This window comes from Melitaea cinxia, chromosome 26 (genome assembly GCF_905220565.1).
Source record: "Melitaea cinxia chromosome 26, ilMelCinx1.1, whole genome shotgun sequence".
NCBI classification, from domain to species: Eukaryota; Metazoa; Arthropoda; class Insecta; order Lepidoptera; family Nymphalidae; genus Melitaea; species Melitaea cinxia.
The window spans coordinates 4,126,077-4,154,019 of NC_059419.1; the positions used below are offsets into that span (position 1 = coordinate 4,126,077).

Consider the following 27,943-nt stretch of genomic DNA (forward strand, 5'->3'; position numbering starts at 1 on the left):
GCTGCCGTAGGTACAGATTAATTTAAATAAATATATTTTTAATCCATCCGTTAAGAATTTAAGAGTTGGTTGCATTAAAAGTTTATGTAAAAATGAAAGACCATAAATTTTCTAAATATTGGTATATTTTCAAAAATATTGTATTACATGACCTGCATTATCTATTTACAAAAATAAAAAATAATAAAATTAATATTTTCACGTTTAATAACTGCCAATACTTAAGTTAAAAAAAATAAACTACAGTAGACAGGGTCTGCGCATGATACATACGTCTTAATTTATATATTTACATAACAAGCATGCAAGCGCTTCGAATTTACTGATTATATACCCACGTATAAAAAATGTAATACAATTTTATTTTCATTTATTTCTTTATAACTCTGAATAGTAAAAATACGTTACAAAACTAACATTTCAAAGTTCGTACGATAAAGTCACGTATTTTTAACGAATTATTTGTATGTGTTAGAGACCATTCATATATTACATAAACTAAGAATGATAGCTTATTACTATATTGTTTTATTGATATTTTGGTTATTGATGTTATTTAAAAGAGCATGTGTAATGGGAACGGAAAAATTGATACAACAAATCCCTTTAGTAATTCAAATTTCGACTTTTCATGTCAACCAGATGTCGCTAGACGTTTTCATTCTTCAGATATTTTTAATAATATTTTTTTAAATCAATGTTTATTTAACATTTCCCAATTATTAAAAGGTGAATAATGTTTAATAATTTTTTTAATCCTAAAATTTATAAAACAAAGACTGCTAGGCTATTTATATGTATAAATAAATGCCCTTGCCCTATTCCTATGCCCTTGGGTAAAAAAACTGTCTTCCAAGTGAACCGAGCAATATCATGTTTACATAATAAATGAATAGTCTCTCAATAATATTTTTGTAACAAAAGATTAGCATTAGGCGTGAGCAAGAAGACTAGAAATACCTTTCAGTACAAAAGCGCATTTCAAATACCAAAGCGGACAGAGAAGTAAAAAAAAATTTCCCTCCACTTCAGAGCTTATTGAATTCAATGCAAAAATTGTTTGAACCCTCACTTCTAATAAAATACTGAAAAGAAGAAAAGAAAGACAAAAAAAGAAAACTTTCTTGTAAAGTATTTTTGTGCGTGCTTTTAAAATACACATAAAACACCACAACCACAAAAATGTCACGTAGAAAAGGAAAAGAAAACAAAAATTCGTAAGTAGTTCAAACAATCGTTACATAGTATTCACTAAGCCGGAGATATCCTTACCTACCTTACAAACTATTTTTATGTGTAAAAAAACTTTCCTACATCTTAATCGTAATAAAAGCTAAAACACACATCAGTCGCTCCCGAGGCCTGCGTGTTATTCCTTGATAAAAAAACAACTAACATACACATACTGAACACAATCGTGTAGAGATCCTTGAGAGATTTGATCGGGCAATTTAGAGCCATTTTGAGGAACTCAATTTTAATTAAATTTAAACTTATATTAATGAAGATTTTTTTTTTTCGTTATAAATGTCGTCAAAATACATAATACACGAGCCTCATATAAGGAAAGCACACGCACGCCCCTATATACAATACTTAGATTTTATCGTACATTTCGATACAGTCTATAGTCGACGTATTATTGAGACTCACACATTTGTATTGTACATACAAAAATTATATTAGTTTGCTTTTTATGAGTCTTATAAGGAAAATATTTACTAATAAAGTCTGTTTCGCTAGTTGTTGATAACAATATCTGACATATAACGGTATACAACAGATAGAAGTTTACTATATAAATTTTGTCAGATATATTAATAATGTTATCCAAAAGTAGTTAGTTGAGGTACAATAGATACGGACCGGTTTTGCTTATTTATATTATCGTGATGATGATGATGATGACCTTATGTACCAGATAAACGTTATTTGTAACTGGTCTAACAGACTTTAAACAAGAATAAAATCATTTTGTTTTTTTAAAAATAGTCTTCTGTAAGGCATTCTTCAGAAAGTTACAAAGGCTAAGTTTGCGTTATTGTATTGTCACTACTATTGTAGTTTTGAATATTTTTATATTATGTATAAAATATATATGTATGTCTCAAAACGTCGACTATTTTTATCAGAATACTGCGATGTTCAACATAAAAAAATGTAAATAGAGATGTAATTATTTTCATAAATTAAAATTATTGTAACAATTTTATCTAAAAAAAATATTAAATTATTGTTCATTTAATTATTTAATGTTTGTAAGTTACAATGGGTTACACTGTACTGCGAATGTATAGTTTGAGTATTTCTTTTATTTCGATTTTCATATTTAAATATTATTTATAATTCACTTAACAAATAATAATAGATTATTTATAATTAGTTCCTATTTCGTTTTTTTTTCTAATAATTAATTAAAATTACGAACAAAAAAATATTACCAATAATTAATGAATTAATTAAAATTTCTAGAATAAGTGTTATTTAAGCATCGCAGTCGTCATTGTCCTCACTCCTCACACCAATACAGTGTATATTTATATTAAGGTCATACAAAATCTAATTATATAACTTAGCCTAACTACAACATACAAGACAGTCATACGGCGTCAACCTTTACCGTGACGTAAAACAAAATTTTTTTTTTAGTAAAAACATCGAAAAATTTCTTGGAGCCGTGCTTCGTGACAAATCTATAATATCAATTTTTTTTATAAACCCTATGTTATATTTGATGGACTTATTTACAGGATGTTTTTTTTTTCGTGATTTTTAATTTTTTTTTTAAATATTTAAATAGTCATTCGCACAAGCCACATTTTGTGCTCGATATGGGTTATTTTATAATTTCGGTACCTTAAAAATATCCGGAGGTTTTCAAAAAACCTAATACGTATTTAGTGTATTACCAACTAAAAGAATACAAAATGCTTATATGGCATATACATTTTAAAAATAAATACATACTATAACTCAGTAACACTCCGACACTCCTCTTTGGACACGTTTTTTATTTGGTATTTTCACACCAATACAATAATATTAATAAAATCGTTGCTTATAATATAAAGTCTCGACGCTGGAATACAATTTCGATAGAAAACGTAATTTATATTTAAAAAAAAGTCAGATCTAAATCATATTTGAACTAAAAAAAACAGTACACTTTTCAGACATTGAAAATATTTATGGCAAAATAACAACAACTATAAATTAATCCGGTAAACTACATTAGCTACCTAAGCTCTACTTTCAAAAATTATTTTAAGATATTTTTGTCAAACAAGCTGACAATCTGTATAGTACAAAATTACTAAAGTCTTGTATCAATATATTAATAATATAAAGCCCTTTTTCTATTTTGAAAGAACAATTCGTCTTATTGTCGCGTTCGAAATTGAACTGTTCATAAGCAAAACGCATCGTTTGGATATTGGAACGGAGCTTAAATAGTACTGTCACAATTGTCACGTAATATTATACTATACAGATTGTTTACACCTTCTGTAAGCATTTAAGAATTACGAACAAGCACCTATTACTACATTCAGTTCTGGCAACGCTTATCAACGAAGTACAACCGATTATATTTCTTATTTCGTACAAATTAGAATTCAAAATTGCTACGTTTATATTTGAAAAACATTATGGATTATTTCTTTTATATCTTATGACTATTACGATAAATTTTGTTATAAAAGTTTTGGATATGGATCGAGAACGAAATGTACTCTAGTTATGGCTACTATTTTAGGCAATTTTAAACCATAGTTCTTGGTACGAAGGTTCTAATCAGTTCAAAAGATGCGCATAATTAAAAATCCTGGACAAAAATGTAGCCTCAACTTCCCAGTCAGAAACTTCACTCTCATCCTTAGAGTATTAGTAGTTTAGCTGTCCTCCAAAAGGTTGTGCAGTTCCGCGTAATTTAATATGGCACGGTGTAGGAATTCGTACTGCAACTGTAAACAGAAAAAAAAGTTTAACTTTTTTATAACATCTAGAGTGGCAAACGAGTGCACGATTCCCCCGATGGCACCTAAGTGGTTACCATAGTCGATGAACTATACATAGGTACTTCCAATACCAGGAATTGTCAAGTGTAATTATAATAAATTCAATAGCGTCGACACGTATTTCTAAATACCGTAATAGGTAAATAAGCAGTCGTAGGTCAGCGGTAGGTCAGAGGTAGGTCAGAGGTAGGTCAGGCGGTACTCACGAAGGTGTCGATGCAGCGCGCGCGCTGCGAGCGTACTTTGCGCGCCACGCACGCCACGTCCACGCGCCGCTCCACGCGCAGCTGCCAGATCAGCACGCACAGCGCCACGAACAGCGGCGAGCGCTCCGTGCCCAGTCTGTGCACACACACACACACACGCGATATGTTATACAGCGTGGGACAAATTACATTACCCTATAAGTGTCCGTTTCATTTTTCGATTTTGGGTTTTAATATTGCAATTGATGATAGCATGATTCATTTAATAGAATATTTTAAGTTTTGAATATAACGGTAATTATTCTTCAGGAGTAAGCTCGAGTGGTGGAGCTGAGAGATACACAGTAAGTAATTAATGATAACACCTCGAACACGTGCGTATAGAGTTTGAATACATTTGCGTATACAGTGTATAATGCGTAGTGTGTCCAGTACGTACTGGCAGTGCACAAGCAGCGGCGGGTGTGAGGGGTCGTCGCGCTCCAGCGGCGCCGCCAGCTCCGCCAGCTCGGCCAGGCCGCGCGTCACTTCGGGCACGTGGCCCGCGGCCGTGGGCCAGCCCTGGTACTGCAGGTGTCTTACGCAGCGCCATTCACCGCTCTACAGGGCGGATATAGAATAACTTCGAATGATGGAGTCATCATCATCATCATCATCATCATCACATCAGCTTTTCGCAGTCCACTACTGGACATAGGTAGTATTTTAAATTTAAATGAGGAATCCAATACAATACAATACAAATGTACTTTATTGTACAACCAAAAAGAATACAAGTAACATAAAAGAAAAAGAAACAAGCAAGAAATAATAATAATAATAACAAAAAAAAAAAAAAAAAAAAATAAGGAAGAATAAAATATTTTGTTATTTTTCTCAATACAATTTCATAATTGGTATATCTTATAGTGCCAATTTTTAGACTTTAAAACTTGACTAGGAAGCCTCACACAACAAAATAATTGTATACCTAGACATATTCTAAAAGTAGTTTGATTTATGAACTAATTTCGTATCTCATAACTGAAAACAATGATATAATCATAATTTTATAAAATACATATTTATATTACCTTGTTATTCGTAACTCGGAACTGGCGCCTTGTATAGTAAGGACATGACTCGCTCTCTTCATACTCCACAGAAATGTGTTCGTATTGGACTGTGCCATCATCCCAGTACCGAGGACACTTGCCTTCACCCAACTGAAATGTTAAAAGTTTTGCTATTTAGTTAGTATAACTGTGTTTAGTTATTTTAAGATGTGAAAATATATTAATTTTTCCAGTGTTAAGTACTCCACAATTTTATCATTACAGCCTATACAGTCCACTGCTGGACATAGGCCTCCACAAGTTTACGCCAAAAAATAACGTGAACTCATGTGTTTTGCCCATAGTCACCACGCTGGGCAAGCGGGTTGGTGACCGTTAATTTACCAAAATTTTAATTGTAACTCAAATACTTAAGATTAGTTTTTCATACTATATTTTAGTTTTTTTAAAGGTCTTAATTATACATTTTTATAATTAAATTACGACGTAAAATACGGCGATATATACCAATAAAAAGATAATTGAATACATGAAAAATTATGAGTAAGTTGGTACTGAAAATTGATTGTAATTATTTTATTTAACTATTAACACAAAAAAATAAATAAATAGAAGTTTTAATGATCACCTCTAGTACTTTTCTACGTTGACGCATTTTTTTTTGTACGTAAATAAAATAACGATTATTTCTATTTTGTTTACCTCACTTAACATGACGATAGTTGAGACATTGTGTTCTGACACCATTCGCCAGAAGTCCATGATCGTGTTAGGTAGAGGATCTTGAGTTATGATGAATCCTTCTGAATTGTCATAGGCTGAAATGGACAGAAAAGTCAATGAATTTAAGTGGAATCGTAAAAAGTAGGTGGTAGGTTTATTATTTTTACAACATTACTAATTTAAAAACAGACCAAATGCTTCTTATCAAAACTTTACTCATAAAAAATAACAAGAATGATGTTGTGTGGGCAGCGGCGCCAGGATGACGCGGTTGCGGTCGTAGGGAATGTAGAGCGTGCTCACCCTCGACGAAGGAGGCGTTGATGTAGGTGGAGTAGTCGCGCGCGGGCAGCGGCGCCAGGATGACGCGGTTGCGGTCGTAGGGAATGTAGAGCGTGCTCACCCTCGACGAAGGAGGCGTTGATGTAGGTGGAGTAGTCGCGCGCGGGCAGCGGCGCCAGGATGACGCGGTTGCGGTCGTAGGGAATGTAGAGCGTGCTCACCCTCGACGAAGGAGGCGTTGATGTAGGTGGAGTAGTCGCGCGCGGGCAGCGGCGCCAGGATGACGCGGTTGCGGTCGTAGGGAATGTAGAGCGTGCTCACCCTCGACGAAGGAGGCGTTGATGTAGGTGGAGTAGTCGCGCGCGGGCAGCGGCGCCAGGATGACGCGGTTGCGGTCGTAGGGAATGTAGAGCGTGCTCACCCTCGACGAAGGAGGCGTTGATGTAGGTGGAGTAGTCGCGCGCGGGCAGCGGCGCCAGGATGACGCGGTTGCGGTCGTAGGGAATGTAGAGCGTGCTCACCCTCGACGAAGGAGGCGTTGATGTAGGTGGAGTAGTCGCGCGCGGGCAGCGGCGCCAGGATGACGCGGTTGCGGTCGTAGGGAATGTAGAGCGTGCTCACCCTCGACGAAGGAGGCGTTGATGTAGGTGGAGTAGTCGCGCGCGGGCAGCGGCGCCAGGATGACGCGGTTGCGGTCGTAGGGAATGTAGAGCGTGCTCACCCTCGACGAAGGAGGCGTTGATGTAGGTGGAGTAGTCGCGCGCGGGCAGCGGCGCCAGGATGACGCGGTTGCGGTCGTAGGGAATGTAGAGCGTGCTCACCCTCGACGAAGGAGGCGTTGATGTAGGTGGAGTAGTCGCGCGCGGGCAGCGGCGCCAGGATGACGCGGTTGCGGTCGTAGGGAATGTAGAGCGTGCTCACCCTCGACGAAGGAGGCGTTGATGTAGGTGGAGTAGTCGCGCGCGGGCAGCGGCGCCAGGATGACGCGGTTGCGGTCGTAGGGAATGTAGAGCGTGCTCACCCTCGACGAAGGAGGCGTTGATGTAGGTGGAGTAGTCGCGCGCGGGCAGCGGCGCCAGGATGACGCGGTTGCGGTCGTAGGGAATGTAGAGCGTGCTCACCCTCGACGAAGGAGGCGTTGATGTAGGTGGAGTAGTCGCGCGCGGGCAGCGGCGCCAGGATGACGCGGTTGCGGTCGTAGGGAATGTAGAGCGTGCTCACCCTCGACGAAGGAGGCGTTGATGTAGGTGGAGTAGTCGCGCGCGGGCAGCGGCGCCAGGATGACGCGGTTGCGGTCGTAGGGAATGTAGAGCGTGCTCACCCTCGACGAAGGAGGCGTTGATGTAGGTGGAGTAGTCGCGCGCGGGCAGCGGCGCCAGGATGACGCGGTTGCGGTCGTAGGGAATGTAGAGCGTGCTCACCCTCGACGAAGGAGGCGTTGATGTAGGTGGAGTAGTCGCGCGCGGGCAGCGGCGCCAGGATGACGCGGTTGCGGTCGTAGGGAATGTAGAGCGTGCTCACCCTCGACGAAGGAGGCGTTGATGTAGGTGGAGTAGTCGCGCGCGGGCAGCGGCGCCAGGATGACGCGGTTGCGGTCGTAGGGAATGTAGAGCGTGCTCACCCTCGACGAAGGAGGCGTTGATGTAGGTGGAGTAGTCGCGCGCGGGCAGCGGCGCCAGGATGACGCGGTTGCGGTCGTAGGGCAGACAGTCGGCGCTGCGGTTGCGCGCGCGCAGCTCCTCCGCGCCACCCGCCGCGCACGACTTGGCCGGCTCGGCGACCGGCGGCTCCATCATTTTCTGTAAGGGGTAACAAGCTGCTCTTAGTGTACCGTACTAGATTCAAGTTTACAGGTCCGCTATTAAACATGAGTAACATCCCACTGTTGGGCGTAGGCTTCTTTCTCTGTGTAGGAGAAGGATTGTAGCTTAATCCACCACGCTGCTCCACTATTATATATTCCCTACTATAAGTAACGATTGCTATCATTATTAAGTATATAAATACTTCTATTTAAATTAATAGTTTTGGAAAAGAATACGTTTATAGTGTGGGTGTAGATTTTTTCTCATTTTAAGAGTGAATGAATTTGACGACTACTCTGGTGGTGGCAATTGTGTGCTCACTTCCCGCTTGTGACGGTTATATATACTTGGACAGTATTCGTACAAATATTTGTTTTCGGTTCGGATGTCTGACTTTGTGGGTCCCCTCAACGTGCCTCGGAGAGCTGTCGATAAAAACAATCGGGGCATCTGATAATTATATAACCAACCCGCAGTTGACCCTTCTTCTACACGGTGAAAGAGGTCTATTGCCCAGCAATCTAATGTTACAGGCTGAATTAGTAATGTAAGTAATTTGTTAAAGTTAAGAAGTATACCTCAAACTCGTGCTCCATGAGACACTTATCAGCGCCCTCCGGTGTGTTCCGCAGGCGGTCGATGGAGCTCTTCAGCCTCGACGCCGGTATCTCGGTATCGCCGTAGTGAGCGTATTCCACGAGAGCTCGATACACGAACACGTATTGTTTCTGTGGAATGGTAAATTATAAAGTATTATTTTAAACATTTTTGAATATCATATCAAAAATTGACCGCTCCAGCGGGGTTCGAACCCGCGTCTCCGACTGACCGTGTCGGCGCTCTAGCCAATTAAGCTATGGAACGATGTACCCGCCAGAGCGAAATTTTTGATATAATGATTAAGTATTATTTTATTGATAAGATTGATTTGCTTATTTAGCTTGATGCAGAACAAATAAATTAGTATAGAGTCTATACCATTTAAGGTGTCCGATGCATTAAAACGGTTTTTTAAATTAAAGTTATGGCTCCCATCTAATGGAATTTACATTGAGGTAGGGTACAGCAGAACATATTACAGAAGATCGTAGCTAAATAACACTGCTCTCAAGTATCGTAGTGTTGTGCAAACGGTAGCTGCCCCAGTGGCAGGCCAGCCCCGCTGCTCGCTGGCCACTCACCAGCGACTGCACGAGGAAGTTCCGCTGGCGCCGCAGCTCGGCCACGGTGTTGAACACGGCGGCGTGGCCCGTGGCGCGCAGCTGCTCCAGCAGACAGTCCAGCGCCACCAGCGTGCCCGTGCGCCCCACGCCCGCCGAGCAGTGCACCACCACCGGCCGCCCCACCATGTTCGACCACGCTTCGTTCACCCTCTGAAACGGTTCACATCGGTTCATATAAAGACTTATAGCTCGGAGTTCTCAGTATAAACAATCGATCAAGTGAAGTTGCAGTATGTACTGAACTCATTTTTCTACTATTTAATCTAATAATAATGTGACCTCGAATGGTAACTAAACTATATTCCGTTTTTTTGGAAGAGTCTTATTTAATAAACAAACCCCTGTCAATCGTAATTCACGTTTTTTCCGCATTTATCACTTACTTTCACAACACATTAGCTTACGGACATTTTAAAACTCCATTTACTATTTATTTCCCTAAAAACAAATATCAATTTATCATTTTAAACACATAAAAACTATTAAAATACGAATTCGGGAGTACAGCTAACTAATATTCTTGAATATGACATTTCAATATCTTTTTTTAAAAGGCAAATAGCGATGTAGTCATAATATTTTTAGAGGTAAATGAGCATGCAAACAGCATGAGCGATAAAATAGGCCATGTTCTTTACCTATATTTTAAATTTTCACGAATTAGAATTTGTTAATAGATTATAAAATAATATTACCGTAAAGCGATTTGTTATTAATTTGTTTTTTGTTATTGTATTTACTTTTTCTTTTTTATGTTGAGCGCAAAAAATATCCTTACAAAATATTGCAAATGTCAATCTTTTATGGTAGTGTTCATTGTAAAGGTTTAATTTTATACTATGAATATTTCTAAATATCAATTTCACCCTGAACATTTTTAACGCTATCCCATATAATATTAATGAATACCACATAGCAATGGCATAAAAGTTTACTGTAGTTGACAGGATTTTTTTTTGAGACTAAGGATTACCCAATGAGAGCTTCATGGAGAACAATGTTATTAGTCGTTTTTTTAGATGTTAGAGAGAGTGCCGCCGGTGCAAGGTTTTTTATTCAATTTTATTAAAATTAATAGGGTCGACTTTTTTTTATATACAGTCGGTTTTTTGTTGTAAATTTTATTTTTAACGTCTTTTTTACTGACTATTTCACATAAACGAAATATAAATTTGTTGCCTTTTATGCTCGATTAATATTTATTTTTTTTCGTAATTCTGTACCTCTACTAATTCTTAGCAAAAATATTCAATATATTATTAGGTTTTGAAATAATTTTAGTAATATGTTAGCGTTAAATATTTGAACATAAAATGAATTTTATATTCGTCTATGGCTTACTAATATTGTTCATTCATTTGCTCTTTGTGTCACTTTACTATACTTACAATATTACTCTATTGTCTGTGGTCGAAAGTACGCCATATTTGTTTACCATTTAAGACTATTCCAAAAGATAGAATATAGTAGGTACTGATACATCGCCACATATTTATACGACTGTATTTATTTTATACACTTCATTGTACCACCAAATGGTAGGGTAGTCAGACTTTTATACCACATAGGCACAGGTCACTGACCCCACTAGTGTTATAATATAGGAAATATTGAAACAGTAACCTTAATAAACTTAAGTATCGAGTGGGGATGCTCGGGCGCCGCGAAGTCCTTCCACATGAGGAAGTGGTACTGCCGCACCAGCCGCGTCTCGCCCTTCAGCTCGCGAGGAGACGTCGGGGCGCTGTCGCTCATACCGCAATCTGAATGTATAACACAATTCTATTGATAACTAGTCACATTAGTAGAAGAATGTACTACTTTGATGTTAAGGTATTGATTAGTTTCATAATTATCACAATAAGTGTACTTACAGTCTATTCGCATTAAGAAAATAGTAACTCATCCCTATCACTTGTATAATTAAATCATAATAAATTATGACGCCGGGTGGATTTTCAAAATAGCAAATTGTGAATGTGATTCCACTTTTTGACTCAAAATAGAACCTCCATTATGTAAAAATAGCTTTAGATTATTCTTTATACATTTAGTTATAACTTGCAGGTAACAAAATAATAAAATAATTATGCTAAAATATAAAAAAACTTGAAATATTGTCCCAAAAATCATTTACCTCTCCGATATTTTTACACTATGTTCGTTAATGAAATAAATAAAACGCAGTAGTTTGCCCAAATTTCGTTTGATTTTATTCTATAAGTAATAAATAAAGTCTAAACTGAATAATCATTACCTTTCCTAAACAAAAATTTTCTTCTATCATTATTATTTAACAGTTTAAAATTTTGTCACAAGAATTTCATCATTACCATCCTCGATTTTTGTTTATAAAATTTTGTTCTACAAAATAACTAGATGAAAGATTTTGAATACATTCCGGGGGGCTTCCCCCGTGCTGTCCCTCAGTCGACATCAAGATCTGTACGAGTCTTGACGTGTCAGTAGTGAAATTACGCTTTTACGTGATTTTATATTAGTTTGTCAAGAAATCTCGTCATTAAACGCGTGAATATATTTTTGGTAAGTAATGTTTCTTTATTTAAACGATAATTTGTATAGATTAAACTAAATTTATATTAAATAATGAACAAAGTAATTATATAGGTTCTTCCCTCAATTTGCAAGTTACGACATGTTTCGTTTTGTTTTGTCATATATCGTAACATCATTCATCGTGTAATTCTACATGAGGTGAATGATTTCTTTTGAGGAAAATGTCATTTCTGTTGAATTTAATGATGCATAGTAGAGGTTAATGATTAAGATGCAAAAAATTGAGTATATATTCAGAGCAATATATTTAATTTCTCATTGATTTTGAACACAATGTAATAGAATAGTCAATACTAGTGCATGATATTCAAATTATCTGTTCAGTTTACCTTTTTTAACTAATTTCTTATTTTTTTATTTTATTATTATTTTATTTTTATTTTAACTTAAACTGATTAGACTGATTTAGATTTTTTTCACGCAGGTTACATCATGGCTAAAACAAAAGCAGAGCGTTTAGCCCAACAAAGGCTCTGCAAAAGACGTAAGTATTTGGAAATAAAAAATGACCCTGAATTATATGCACTAGAAAAAGAAAAACAACGTGCTAAATACAAAAAACGTAAAGAAGAAAAGAAACAGAAATCTATCACAGAAAGAAGTCCACGTGAACAGAGAAAATTGCGTAAACAGTGGAAAGAAAATTCAAAAAAATATAGAGAGCGCCTTAAACAGGCAATTCCAACTAAAGTTAGTATAGTAAATGTTGAAGCTGATGGATTATTTGAAGAAAAATCTAATACTACGGAAGATCCTATCGGTTTATTTACAAAAGAAGATTTACAAAAAGCAGAAAGGAAGATACGGTATCAAGAATTAAAGAAAAGAATACGATTGACGAGCATTATAAAAAATCTGCAGAAAATTAATAAAAATCAAAAAAAGACAATAATGTATTTGAAATCACTTCTGGACAAGTTTAACGCATCTAACCCGCAGACTGAGGATACCAGACAAGAGTTAACACAACATAAGAAACAAACGAACTTTCGCGTTAGTGCTATTTCCAAATTGAGATCAAGAAAAGATACTAAATTTCGACTTTTTCGCCAACAAGTAATAGAATCTATTGAAACTTTTTATAATGATGACGCTGTGAGCACTATTTCTGCGGGTAAGAAAGAATTCATAACAAGAAACAAGAGGCGAATGCAAAAAAGATATCTTACTGCCCCATTGAAAGTTTTGCACAAAAAATTACTATCAGAAACAAATGTAAAAGTAAGTTATTCATTTTTTACCAAACATCGTCCATTTTGGGTACTTCATCCTAAGCTTACAAACAGAGAAACGTGTTTGTGTGCTCAACATACTAATATAGAGCTGTTAATTAAATCTCTGTATAATGCATCTATTATAGGCGAAAAAAACTTGGACGAATTAGTCTCACATTTATGCTGTGAAGCCAGGAACTCGAAATGTTTATTGAGAGAGTGCATTGCCTGTAAAGATAAGGTATTAAACTATAAAGAATTTTCTAATGACTCTAATTTGACCTATTTTAAATGGAAAAAAATAACCAAAGAGGTACTGACGAAAAAAGGGATAAAGAAGAAACAAGTATTTACAGTGAAGGACCCGATAACTACACAACCATTAACAGCAATACGAGAATTAGAAACATTGATTAATCCCTTTTTATCACATGTTAATAACATTGAAGCACAATATACTACCATGAAGAACCTAAAACTGAACTTAACGATATCAGAAGCACTTATACACGTAGACTTTTCTGAAAATTATGCCCTTAAATACGCTGACGAAGTCCAGTCATTTCATTTTGGAGGGAGCAGGCAACAAGTTGCTTTGCATACCTCAGTTATTTATAGTCATGATTTTTCTATAGGAGCTATTCGACCAATATCGGTGTGTACCATTAGTAGTTGTGTTCGTCACGATGCGGCAGCTATTTGGGCTCATTTAATCCCACTGATAAAACAAGCTTTAGAAATCAATCCGTTTATAACTATGTTACACTTCTTGTCAGACTCACCAATATTACAGTACCGAAACAAATTCATGTTTTATATAATATCACAGATTCGGAATGAATTTAATTGCATTTCCAGAATTTCGTGGAATTACACAGAGGCGGGACATGGAAAGGGTGCCCCTGATGGGGTGGGAGCCGTTCTGAAGAGAACTGCTGATAGAATGGTTAGTTACGGAAGAGATATTGGCGATTTTGATTCATTTTGTGAAGTATTGAAAGAAAACGTGGAAAATATAATTATCAAAATAGTAAAGGAAGATTCTATAAAGAAAAAAGAAACCCTACTTCCAAAAAATCTTAAGCCTTTCAGAGGCACACTTTCCGTCCACCAGGTTCTTTGGAATGCGTGTTCTGCTAAACTTACTTTAAGGAAACAAAGTTGTTTCTTATGTGATATTGATGAGCATTGCGTTCACGGCAAACACCTTGGGTTTTATGAAATTATAGGTGGTAGTAATATTAATTATAATTATAATGATTCTGAAAAGGTAACGATGTTAGCCGCAACTGCGCGTAGAAGCGTGAACGAAAACCGACTTCTTAACGTATTAACAGATATAACTTTTAACAATGACCTAAATTGATTATTTTGTTAATTTTGTGATTGATTTATTTTTTAGAGACTGGTTGTTCAAAAAAATCAAAGATTTTTGTTTACTTACAATAATTAGTAATAAGATCAAGCTGATTCTTTTGTAATTAGGGTATTTCGTAGAGGCTGGATATTTATTTGTTATAGAAATCAAAATTGTTTGTTAATTTATAATTAGTAATCTGAGTTTAGATAAGATCGATTATTTTGTGATCAGATTGATTATTTTGTGTTTGGATTATTTTGTTGTGTTGTTTACTTGTTTTTAGTTCGATTCAATCAAAATTTTTTGTTATTTATATTTTCGTATGTTATTTTCTCAAAGGCAAGAAATTTTGTTATCTTTTTTCTTAAATAAAAAGCTGATTGTAATAAGAATGTTTTATTTACGTCATTAACTGTAACCGCTTATCATTTACTTCAACGGGTTATATCATTCATCTCTACACAATATCATTCACTTCAATACAGTATTTCAATTTTTAGGTTTTTTCTCTTAAATGTTGTGTTTAAAACATAGTTTAAATATACAAATGCCTTAGTTTTACGATCAACATCGTTATTTAGTTGTTATTTTTTAGTTTAATAAGTAAATAAAAAAATCACCCAAAAACAGTCATAATAAATCATAAAATGAAAATCCACCCCGCCACGTTCAAATCGGCCTAAGTAAACCCTTTAGACAAACATCCTAATGTGCTATGATTTTATTGGTGAAGGGATGTAGCTTACTATCTAAGAGTCAACGATGTGTATTTTTTTTTCTTAGGACTGTAATGTCACTGATGGACTGAAACACATGTTAGGAGCTAAATGGTTTATTGTTGCCATGTTACGAAATAGTTGCAATTTGTTGCCATACCCTACAAACACGAATAAACTTATAAGTGATGTAAAGGTAACATTTGTATTTGTCATTAAAAATGTTTGTATTATTAGTTATAAAATGTTGAGTACTCACCGCCATTTCTCTTTGCAATTCCATTGTTTTCAGTGATCGGTTGTCCATCGGAATTTAACGGTTGCTTGGAAATTTTCAACTCTCGCACAATATAGTCTGAATAACTGTAAAAAAAATACATTGGAATATCATTACAGCCTATACAGTCCACTGCTGAACATAGGCCTCCACAAGTTTACGTCAAAAATAACGTGAACTCATGTGGTTTGCCCATAGTCACCACGCTGGGCAGGCGGGTTGGTGACCGCAGTACTGGCTTTGTCGCAATGAAGACGCTGCTGCCCGTCTTCAGCCTGTGTATTTCAAAGCCAGCAGTTGGATGGTTATCCCGCCACCGGTCGGCTTTTTAAGTTCCAAGGTGGTAGTGAAACTGTGATATCCCTTAGTGTCCTCTTACGACACCCACGGGAAGAGAGGGGGTGGCTAAATTCTTTAGTACCGTAGCCACACAGTAACATTGGCATATATATACACTGAATTGTTATAAAGATATATTATTTTATTTATTCATTTATACCACTCAAGTTAACCACTCAACTATACGCTTCAGTCTGTAATATCCCACTGCTCGGCATAGGTCTCTTTCCACATGTAGGAGAAGGATTGGAGTCTAATACACCATGCTCCTCCAATGCGGGCTGCCGGATATATTCCTTACTATGGAGTAACGATCGCTATCAGGTGTACATGATGACACCACCACAAGGACTGCACATATACCCAGATCACGACAAACATCTGTATGGCCAATACAAATATTTTTCATGTGCGGCGATCGAACTCATAACCGCCAGTGTAACAGCCACAAACCAGTGCTGTGACCGTTGCGCCACTCAAGTTTAAAAGGGAAGATATTGGAGAATTTTAATTACATAGCAGTATAATAAAACAAAATAGCTCCCAATATGGCAGCCCAACTCACCGCTTCTCAGACACGTGATGAACAGTGATATTGCCAAAGGCCCGTACACCCCTCACATCATCTGGCCAGTACTTGCTGCACTTAACCTTAGAATACTCCTCAAGGTTGGTTAACATCACGATCAGCTCTAACCCATGTTCCCATATCATACGCCAGAAGTCATTTACCGTTGTGTCTGTTGGACCTTGGGCGCAGATGAACTGTTTGCGTTCCTGTTCAATTTTTTGTTTGTTAATTTTTATGAATTCTTGACACGTTTTTTGGAAGGCCTACTAAGATAGGCATGAAAAAAATAGTTTCCATGGTAATGTAGGAAAAACATTTACATTTCAGTATTCAGAAAGTTTTGGTACCAATCTGTCAAGTTATTAATATGTGTACCAATTGCATTGTGTCTGCTTCAAGAATAAGAAATTACTATCAGAGAGGAGCTAGCCTTTGTAATCTGTTTGTATAAATATTATATTTAAGTGTAATAATAAATATGCCTTAAAAGGCAAAAAACATGGGTAATTTTTTCATGTCTATCTGGCTAGAATTGATAGTAACAGAGAAAACGAGAAAAAGATAGAATGCATGCAATACCTGACTAATCTCCGAAGGGTCCTTTGTTAGCAATAGGACAGACATAAGCGATTAGAAAGGTAAGTAAAGAGCGAAAAAAATTTGGAAAATTAAACAAAAAAATTCAGTCTCAAAAACATTGAAAAATCTATAGTAAATAACATTTATCATTGTAGCTTATAAAATATCTTAATTACTAATAATTCGGTACAGTTGAGTAAAAAATTAATAAAATATTGCGTATTGTTGGTCCCTTATTGAAAATCCAACAATATTGGCAAGTTTATATTAAGTTTTTATTTAATAAGCACTACACACTCAACGGGTCTCCCAGTAGGATTTTCTCCTGTGCTGGGGGTCTGGAAACACATACAATACACAAACACAACGCCCAGACCACGACTAACATCTATATGGTCGATATAAATGTCTGTCGTGAGCGGGAATCGAACCCGCGACCGCTGGCGCAACAGCCAGTGCGTCAACCGTTGCGCCAACGGGTCGTACGGTAAAGCCTATAACTCTCTTGAAAGGTGTTTTCAAGTTAATAAAAAAATAGACACGTCCAAACATAGAGTAGCTATTAATACCTACTATAAAAAACTTAAGCATATATATATATATATATATATATATATATATATATGCCTTAAGCATATATACCTTATAGCCCATAACGTAATTAGCGTTAATATAGTCCGATCCAGTGATGCCATCGATTTGACTCAGTTTGACCCTGGTCTGGTCATAGGCCTTGATGTCTGGATATCTGTTCTTGGGCTGATTCTCTCTCGCTTCTGAAGCGTGGGTGGTTCGGTCGGGGAAGCACTCCGGTAACATCTGCAACAACTTGGTTTTTTGCCTATCGTTTAGTATAATTTTTATTGTATAAACACAATTTCAAAACTCGAGAGAATGTAAATAAAATTACAGTTTTTATCTGTTTAACAATTTGATAAGTATTGATAGATAGTGGCAGGTGTAAGTTTGCTAAAGATTCGGATCCCATATATTAGTCCGTTAGACAATCAAATTTTTGATATAGCTATCCTTTGAGATATATGATAAAACTAACAATCATTGTTTAGACGTATAAGCAAGTTGAATGTGAATAATTGGAATTTGAGAGTTAAGGAGAACTGAGAATCGAGCTCCAAGGCATGCTGTTGGGGCTATGTTACATATATACATAACACCTATTACACACACCCTTAACACCACATATTTACCTCAAACTCCTTCTGGAAACCATAGTCAGAGTCGGCTTGTCGCTCTGCGTAGGCGGCAGCAAGATCTTCTTTGGCGATGGGCGGCATGTCAGGTGGCACAGCGCTTATCAGTTGTTGTCTGCCACCGATGTGGTCTACCACATATCTAGAGTACATTATGAACAAGTGGTGAGTTTCCTGATCTTATGAAGCATATTAAAGTTATACCTTTGTTTAAGTCCGGTTGTCATACAGATCTAACAAATTACAGGCCCATTTCTATTCTACCTGCCTGTAGTAAAATATTTGAAAAATCTTTTACATATGAAGCAGTTCAATTTCACTAAAGGACGCTCAACAACCGATGCCGGTGTCGAACTTTTTACTTCGATAGTCAATGCTTGGGAGGAGCGCGTGATGCTTTAGGTGTATTTTGTGGTTTATCTAAAGCATTTCACTGTGTTCATCATAACACATTAATCAGGAAACTCAGTCACTATGGCATTAAAAATACTTCACTAGAACTTCTGAGTTCTTATCTTAGTGATAGAACTCAGAGGGTTGAAGTGAATGGTACTAAGTCGTCTGGGTCTCATATATAGATGGGGGGGTCCCACAAGGCTCAATTCTTGGTCCATTCTTGTTCTTAATATACATAAACGACCTACCGTATTTAGTAGAGAAGAAGCATGAGGTTGTATCGTTTGCTGATTATACTTCATTAATATTTAAATTACCTAGACAAGAAACCAACTATGACGATGTAAACAATGCTCTCTCTGAACTGGTGTACTGGTTTAGTGTGAATAACTTACTTCTCAATAGTAAAAAAAACTAATTGTATCAAATTTTCTGCTCCAAATGTAAAACAAATTGATATGCAACCAAAACTCAATGGTGATAAATTGAACTTAGTATAAAACTGTATATGTGAATTCTAAAGTGTCTCTACCGTTATGTATATTATTACAGTATATTTGAACAGTGACAGTGTGTGTGTGTGTGTGTGTGTGTGCGTGCGTGTGTGTGTGTGTGCGTGCGTGTGTGTGTGTGTGTGTGTGTGTGTGCGTGCGTGTGTGTGTGTGTGCGTGTGTGTATCGCACCGGAAGGCGGCGTGCAGCGGGTTCCGCTCGGGCGGCGCGTGCTTGCGCGAGCGGCGCGCGCGGTTCACGCACAGCGCCAGCGCGCCCAGCAGCGCCAGCGCCGCCGCCGCGCACGTGGCCTGCACACACGCTTGCATCTCAACACTGGCCACTCGCATTTTTTTTATATCACTAGGTCGGCAAACAAGCGTACGGCTCACCTGGTGGTAAGCGATTACCGTAGCTTATAGACGCCTGCAGCACCAGAAGCATCGCAAGCGCGTTGCCGACCCAATCCCCAATCCCCAAGGAGCTCTGGTCACCTTACTCACCAAAAGGAACACAATACTGCTTGAAAACAGTATTATTTTGCTGTGACCTTCTGTAAGGTCGAGGTATACTTCCCCAGTCGGGCTATTCCATATTTTGAGCAGGAAATTCCTGCTGTGCCCTACCTCAGTGAAAAGTAATTTTTTTTCATACAACTATATCGGTAAACATGCGGCGCTCACTTGCTGGTAAGCGATCACTGTAGCTTATAGACGCTTGCAACGCCAGCAGCATCGCAAGCGTGTTGCCGACCCTACTTCCGGAGCCACCTCACTTACAATAGGAACACAACACTACTTGAAAGAAGTATTATTTAGCTATGATCTTCGCTAAGGTACGGCTACTTCTCTAGTCAGTGTGTTCCAGATTTCGAGCAGAAAAATTTCTGCTGTGCCCTACCTCAATAATGTTACATATACATATATTTAGATAAAATATATTGTATTTGTATACTACTTTTACTAATTAATACAATAGAGTAAAATCCCAGACACATGCCCCAGACCTATCACATTTTCTGTCTGGCAAGAAATAGTACTAACAGGTGTCTGGCTGCGTCCTCTACAACACACGTACAAATAAGCCATTAGAAGATAAAGTAAAAATTGTATAATTTTACGTAACTTTAGTAGCTTATATCTGAAAATTTTCCGTCGGCTTAAGCTAGCGGGTACGTATTAGTTCACTGTACACACTAATAATACTCAATTACATCTAATTTGTCCACCAGAAAATAAGGAAGGTCTGGGAGGGCCTGGGATCTTGGACCACAAAGTTATAGCTACGACAAAAAGGATGGTGTTCAATTTAACCATTTACACTACACACCTTTTGATACCAAAATAATCTTATTAGACATAAAAGCAGTAGTTTAGTCCAAAGATAGATACAGTTTTGAGATATGATTCTAGAAGTCTATCAAATGTTTTATTAATTTAATATGTAGCAATACACTCACCAACAGTGCGATTTCCAGCGTTGTTGTAGGCGGTGGGGCGACGGGCGACGCCGCGGCCATCAACACATTCAAATACTCACTGTACAGCGGCTCGTCTTCTTCTGAACCAGCTGAAATAAACATTACTTTAAATTAAAGTGTGTACTGTAAGTATAGTGTTAAAATTAACGTTTTCTTTAAAAGTACCACAAATAAGAGCTACGTGTTTACAAGTATAATTTATATATATTTTAAAAACTCAAACTTTATATTTTGAATAATAGTAAGTCAATTAAAATCCAAAAGTAATTTAGTTAAAAATGTAAATGTATTTTCATCTGTCTGTAAACTAGCCCCGACAACTTAGAAGCTTTGGTCGTTACGTTCTCAATATGTTTGCGAAAACTTAAAGTTGAATCTATAACAACGCCAAGATCCCCGATACAGTCAACTTCAGTAAGGTCTATATTGTTTATTTTGTACACGCAGTTAAACCGGTTGCTTTTCCTTGTGAATTTTATATGGTAACATTTATCAATGTTTAAGGACATGCCATTTCTGATGCACCAGGTATTAACGGCATCTGTGTCACTCTGTAGTGCACGTATATCATGCTGGCAGTCAATAGCTCTTTAAATCTTTAAATCGTCAACAAACAGTTTCATTTTAAAATGTAAACAATTGTTAAGTCGTTAATAAAAATTGAAAAGAGAGTAGAATCAAGATGGGAACCCTGTGGAACACCGGATGCTACCTGTATTTCGTAAGACTTAGAGCCATTTACAGCAACGAGTTGTGACCGATTGTCTAAATAGGACTCGCACCAACGAAGTAAAGAACCGTGTACTCCCATGTACTCAATTTTCAACATGAGAAGTTTATGGTTGACCACGTCAAACGGTGTTGTTGAACAACAACAAAAACAACTGTGTTGCCCATAGTCACCACGCTGGGCAGGCGGGTTGGTGACCGCAGGGCTGGCTTTGTCGCACCGAAGACGCTGCTGCCCGCCTTCGGCCTGTGTATTTCAAAGCCAGCAGTTGGATGGTTATCGCGCCATCGATCGGCTTTTTAAGTTCCAAGGTGGTAGTGGAACTGTGTTATCCCTTAGTCGCCTCTTACGACATCCGCGGGAAGAGAGGGGGTGGCTATATTCTTCCTTGCCGTAACCACACAGCAATTTTTTAATTTAGTGCGAATTATTCGCACGGGTACAGCTAGTCATAACTATAATATTAATATATGTGTAAATTATAATTAAAACTATAAATACTTACGTATCAATTCAATGAACAAGGTGTAGTTAGCGGAGGGATCGAGCAGACCGTCTCGAACTTGCAAATCCTCCTTTACCTCTATCTCTACCTGCTTGTCCATCATCATAGGATTCTTCATGTAATCTCTAGAATTGCATTAAGAAACATTATTTCTCTTCTAGAAAGATTGGGACCAAGCTTTAAGGAAATAGAAATATCTCTTACTACATTAGCCACAAACACTTTTCACAATTTTATTTGCCAATATGTAAATAACTTAATTTGTTCACGGTTGTGTACTTTTACTTTTTAGAGCTCCGTGACCAAGAGTGCCAACGGAAACCTATTTCAAAGACTGGTGGTCTGGTGAACTGCTGGTCGACCGTCAGATCGTTTAGCGGCAGATAGTAGAGCATTTTTGGAACTAACTCTAAGAATGTGTCGTGTTTATAGTACAAAACCTTTTCATAGGATTCTTTCCAAGGGTAGAACTTAGCTGGGTTTACAATTTTACATATAAATACACCTATATATACATAAACATTTACTTATAGAACACTTAAATACATTGTAACTGTTTGAATATAGCTAACAGCAACTTTCACATAGATAGCATTTTCTTTTACTCATTATGACACACAATGAAGCATAGTTTAAATAAAATAAAGTTATGAGCGTGCTAGAAAAATAAATTAAAGTAGTAATTAAAGATAAAATAAACGCCACAAAAATATGTGGAAAATTCGAGACTAAATCTGGAGATATAGCAAGTGTTTAATACAGAATAACATTTGTTTTTAAGTATTAGAACACATCATACCTGTCTAACTCCATATATGATCTCCTTTCCCGTTTCTCCAGATCCGGTTCAGCAGTAGTATCTATCTCGTCATCAAAGAAGTCATCCCTGGTGGTAGTGGGGGTGGTAGTAGGTGTTGTAGTAGTGGGGGGTATGGGAGGCGGCTTTTCATTGCGTCTTGGTTTCCTTAAGCACCGCTTGCAGGGCTCTCGATTTAGACTCGGGTCTTCAGGATTAAAGTATGTTTTACCGTCTCCAATTATTAATTCGGATTCTGGTGGGAAGTTATCGCTGTAATGAAGTTACAATTACAGTTTAATATAATTAATATCATAGAAGACGCAATTTTTTAATATTTTTTTTTTCTTTGACGGTTCGCAGGAAAGTGGACATAAGGTGCCAATCAAACCACTAATTTCAAATTCATGCGACGTTTCGATCCTTTTTTGGACCATCATCAGGCATCTAAAATACATACAAACATTGAAGAAAGTTGTACAACTAATTAATCCATACAACAACAAAACAAAGAGAAATGTTTTTTTTTTTTTATGACAAATAGGCAGGCATTTGACCACAATCTCACCTGATGTTAAGTGACGATGCGGTTGAAGGTGGAGCATGCCTGCCTAATAACAGCCTATTCACTCTGGCCTTGAAGGCACCCAGATTGTATCGTTCGGGAAACACAGACGCGGGCAACGAGTTCCATTCCTTAGCTGTGCGCATCAGGAAAGTAGTGCCAAAGCGTTTTGTGCGCGTAGGTGGCATATCGATGACATAAGGATGGAACGATCGACCGCGCCTAGTGTCCCGATGGCGGAAGGTTGTTGGGGGAATTAGATAGTGCAATTCCTTCGCTAACTCATCGAAATATATTCTGTAGAACACCGACAGACGAGCTACCCTACGCCGATGATCGAGACTCTGCAACTTAGTGTCTGTCAGAGTAGGGTCACCTATGAGTCTCTTAGCTCGTTTTTCCACCGAGTCCAAAGTTGCCAGTTGGTATTTGGCGGATCCATCCCAAAGATGGCAGCAATACTCCATACAAGACCGAACTTGTGCTTGATATAGTTGAAGCAACTGTTCTGGAGTGAAGTAACGCCTGACCTTAGAGAGAATACCTAGTTTTTTTGCTGCAGTTTTTGCTTTGGACTCGATGTGTTGCCCAAAGTTCAGGTTGGACGATAGCTGTACACCGAGGAGCTGTAGGGAGTCGGTAATTTCCACAGAAACATCCCGGAAAGTCGGAGCCAGGTGTAAAGGGCTCCCTTTAGAGGAGAACACACACGCCTGTGTTTTTGTAGCGTTGTACGTGACCAGATTGGCATCGCCCCATTCGGAGACTGCCTGGAGGGCGACGTTCAAGCGGCTGACCATATCCTCTCGACAAGACTGGATAACATCCTTACTAGCCCTTGCACTCGAAAAGTATCTGTCCGTCACTGTGCTGTCGTCAGCATACCCAAAGGTACCGGTGACGAGCAGATCGTTAATATGCAGCAGGAATAGGGTAGCGGACAAGACTGATCCCTGAGGAACACCGGCGTCGATAGCCTTTTGGTCCGACGAGTACCCGTCAAGGACAACTTGTATTGAACGTTCGCTCAGGAAGTCAGAAATCCAAGTGCAAAGGCTAGGTGGAATACCATATGAAGGAAGCTTGCTTATAAGGCTCGCGTGCCAAACCCTGTCAAAGGCCTTCGAGATAACGAGTATAGTAGAGTATATTGTATGGATTAATTAGTTGTACAACTTTCTTCAATGTTTGTATGTATTTTAGATGCCTGATGATGGTCAAAAAAAGGATCGAAACGTCGCATGAATTTGCAATTAGTGGTTTGATTGGCACCTTATGTCCACTTTCCTGCGAACCGTCAAAGAATACTCATAACAAATGGACACAACGATAAATAATGAAAATTTTTTTTTGATTATTTTAATATAAAAGGACTGAAAAAAAATTAACATACTTGGAGAAAACGTCAGTGATATAAGCTCCCAAGAGGGGTATAACTCCGTGTGCCTCCTCGTAGTCGACAATGTTGATATCCCGCGGCGGCGGCAGGTTGTTCCAGTCGAAATGGGGTAGTAAACGCACCATATATACCCTGTATTGTATGTACAATGCTATTTAGTTATATAATAAAGTCACATTTTTTTTATACTATATCATTAAAAGAAAAATTGTTAACCTGTAGCAACAAATTGGTCCATTTTTCTCTGATATTCGCGGGAGATGCATGGCGAAAACGTACTTATCATTTTCTTCAATCTGAAAAACAAATTATGTGTGATTATTCCAAAGAAAACTTAAACAAACGCGCAAGTGTAGATATTGTTTTTTAATATGGTTGTTTGATAGCAATCTTCTTGTATTATGCAGCAGAAAATATGGGGTGTTTGGGTAAAGATCACTTTTCCCAGAATGGGTTCGAATTAATAATGGTGCAGCTCGTTGACGAGACTAAGAACGGGGCGCTGGAGCTGTACTCCATTGGTGCAGGCTATGGTAGCCCCAATCACGGCGAACATTGGTTGGCGATGGCTACCCCTGGATATTTATGGAAGAAGTATGATGGCGATGGTCCATTAGTTATTTGGCTATGGCGACCCGGACTACATGGCTAGAGGCATTTGCCATCTGTCAGGCCTCATACCGATGGTGGTTGTCGACACTGGGGTACTAGATTAGAGGGTTTGAGCTATGCCTCCTACACTCCACCGGGGTGAGTCGCGAAAGCGCATCGGGAAGGATGGGGGTAAAGCGTCATTAAGAGCGCAGCATCACGAAAATGCACAGCACTCATATCACACAGCACGGCACAGAAGGACATATCCTGCGCAAAATCTAGAGCAGCTCGACTGGGGAAGTACCTCGACCTTCCAAAAGATAACAGCTATAAAATACTGTTTTCAAGCAGTGTTGTGGTCCTGTGGTGAGCGACGTGACCACAGCTCCTGGTGAGATCGGGGGTACCCTCCCCGCTTGCAATAGTTTGGGTGTCGCAGGCGAGTATAAGTGCGGCTAGCGAGAGGCACGCCCGCAGTGAGCCGCTCACCTTCCTCCAGCGCGGGCGCGGTGGCGCAGTGGCGCAGCTCTTCGTCGTCGCGCCGCACCGTGCAGTTCATGTATAACGCTCACCTTCCTCCAGCGCGCAGTTCATGTATAACGCTCACCTTCCTCCAGCGCGCAGTTCATGTATAACGCTCACCTTCCTCCAGCGCGCAGTTCATGTATAACGCTCACCTTCCTCCAGCGCGCAGTTCATGTATAACGCTCACCTTCCTCCAGCGCGCAGTTCATGTATAACGCTCACCTTCCTCCAGCGCGCAGTTCATGTATAACGCTCACCTTCCTCCAGCGCGCAGTTCATGTATAACGCTCACCTTCCTCCAGCGCGCAGTTCATGTATAACGCTCACCTTCCTCCAGCGCGCAGTTCATGTATAACGCTCACCTTCCTCCAGCGCGCAGTTCATGTATAACGCTCACCTTCCTCCAGCGCGCAGTTCATGTATAACGCTCACCTTCCTCCAGCGCGCAGTTCATGTATAACGCTCACCTTCCTCCAGCGCGCAGTTCATGTATAACGCTCACCTTCCTCCAGCGCGCAGTTCATGTATAACGCTCACCTTCCTCCAGCGCGCAGTTCATGTATAACGCTCACCTTCCTCCAGCGCGCAGTTCATGTATAACGCTCACCTTCCTCCAGCGCGCAGTTCATGTATAACGCTCACCTTCCTCCAGCGCGCAGTTCATGTATAACGCTCACCTTCCTCCAGCGCGCAGTTCATGTATAACGCTCACCTTCCTCCAGCGCGCAGTTCATGTATAACGCTCACCTTCCTCCAGCGCGCAGTTCATGTATAACGCTCACCTTCCTCCAGCGCGGGCGCGGCGGCGCGTCGGGCGGCGCGGGCGCGGTGGCGCAGTGGCGCAGCTCCTCGTCGCCGCGCCGCCGCGTGCGCGTCATGGCGCTCAGCCGCACCGTGTAGTTCATGTTGGGCTGCAGCTCGAACCTGCGACCACGCCGACATTGCATTCTCGCTCTTATAAGTAAATATCCTATAACGCACACACGCGGTCGTCTGTTCCTATGTTAAGCGACTTAATTACAGATGTAACTTGCGTCATGTAAAAAAAAACGCTAAAAAAAATTGGAGAGGGTGTGTTTGCGCATGGGTATACTCGCGCACGAAAGCACTACTGTTTTATTTTTTAATGAAGCTTTCACTCGCGGTTTCGTATAATGGTTATTGGTAGGTTATATTAAAAATGCTAGAAATACCAGTGCGAATAATTAACACTAAATAAGTATAATAATTATCACTTTACAAAATTACAATTTTTTTTAAACAAAAGCAGTAACAATTTTTTCGTTATTGAAATGTCATATTCAAAAATATTAATTATCTTTACTCTCGAAATTCGTATTTTAATATTTTTGATGTGTTTAAAATGATAAATTGATAATTGTTTTTGGTGAAATAAGTAGTAAATGGTGTTTTACAAATGTCCATAAGCTAATGTGTTGTGAAAGTGAGTGATAAATGCGGAAAAAACGTGAATTACGATTGACAGGGGTTTGTTTACCAAATAAGACTATTCCAAAAATATAGACAGTAGGGAAAAGTTTTTGCAAGAGTTGGCAACACTGTAAATCGCCTTTGCGCATCTTGACAGCCAGCGTTCTTTTTACATGACGAGAATTATGCGTTATAAATAATTTTTCTCACTTTTCTAAGTAAAACTATTTTGTAATTTAAAACTCTTGTGCGCGATTGTATTTTGAGTCGACGTTGAACTATCCAACCAATAGCACACCGGCAAGCATGCGGCGCGTGATACACACGCACCGCACCCTACCTCATACCACCAAATAGACAGATAAATCGCCTTTGCGCAACGTTCTTTTTACATGATGCGAACTATAACGACCGACTGTTATAGCTACATTTTTTTTATTGTAACGAGTCGTTTCCCTAGCCCGTTGGCGCAGATTGTAGCAGCCCTGCCTTCTGTTCCGCAGATTACGAGTTCCATTCCCGCCTAAATCTGGGTGTAATTTCTGTATTTATATATGTATTATCTATGTATATTTATTAAAAATAAAATATGTAGCTATAACAATTGGCTATTACCAATAACACGAGCATTAAATTTATTAACTTAGGTACAGATGACCCGTGTGTGTATGTTATAAGATATTTTTTTAATCTATTTATTGTTGAGGAACTACTGAAACTTTTTATGTGTTTAGACGTATTGAAATCTTTAATGTGCAAAGATACAAACGTCGCGATCGACATCCAAGTTTGGAAATTACAGGGTAAAAAGAAGTACATTTATTTTTCTTCATGCTTCTAATGGAATAAAAACGTTTGGACGGCGGATGACACTCCA

At 38.6% G+C, this 27,943-nt stretch overlaps 1 protein-coding gene across 1 annotated transcript in view; it reads right to left on the reverse strand.

The window, feature by feature from the left end:
* Window positions 1-3,638: 3,638 nt before the first annotated feature.
* LOC123666423 (tyrosine-protein phosphatase 69D) overlaps window positions 3,639-27,943 on the reverse strand; it is a 37,885-nt gene continuing 13,580 nt past the window's right edge. The window contains exons 7-26 of the mRNA XM_045600515.1: window positions 26,418-26,559; window positions 24,733-24,812; window positions 24,511-24,648; window positions 22,547-22,825; window positions 21,757-21,881; window positions 20,501-20,625; window positions 19,234-19,352; window positions 18,152-18,296; window positions 17,586-17,771; window positions 16,359-16,570; window positions 15,437-15,540; window positions 10,934-11,073; window positions 9,269-9,460; window positions 8,666-8,815; window positions 7,904-8,081; window positions 5,980-6,095; window positions 5,296-5,427; window positions 4,662-4,822; window positions 4,223-4,358; window positions 3,639-3,962 (exon numbers count right to left, since the gene is read on the reverse strand). Coding sequence (XP_045456471.1) covers window positions 3,891-3,962; window positions 4,223-4,358; window positions 4,662-4,822; window positions 5,296-5,427; window positions 5,980-6,095; window positions 7,904-8,081; window positions 8,666-8,815; window positions 9,269-9,460; window positions 10,934-11,073; window positions 15,437-15,540; window positions 16,359-16,570; window positions 17,586-17,771; window positions 18,152-18,296; window positions 19,234-19,352; window positions 20,501-20,625; window positions 21,757-21,881; window positions 22,547-22,825; window positions 24,511-24,648; window positions 24,733-24,812; window positions 26,418-26,559 — 2,932 coding nt within the window. The 3' untranslated portion in view covers window positions 3,639-3,890. The remainder of the gene's footprint in view (window positions 3,963-4,222; window positions 4,359-4,661; window positions 4,823-5,295; window positions 5,428-5,979; window positions 6,096-7,903; window positions 8,082-8,665; window positions 8,816-9,268; window positions 9,461-10,933; window positions 11,074-15,436; window positions 15,541-16,358; window positions 16,571-17,585; window positions 17,772-18,151; window positions 18,297-19,233; window positions 19,353-20,500; window positions 20,626-21,756; window positions 21,882-22,546; window positions 22,826-24,510; window positions 24,649-24,732; window positions 24,813-26,417; window positions 26,560-27,943) is intronic.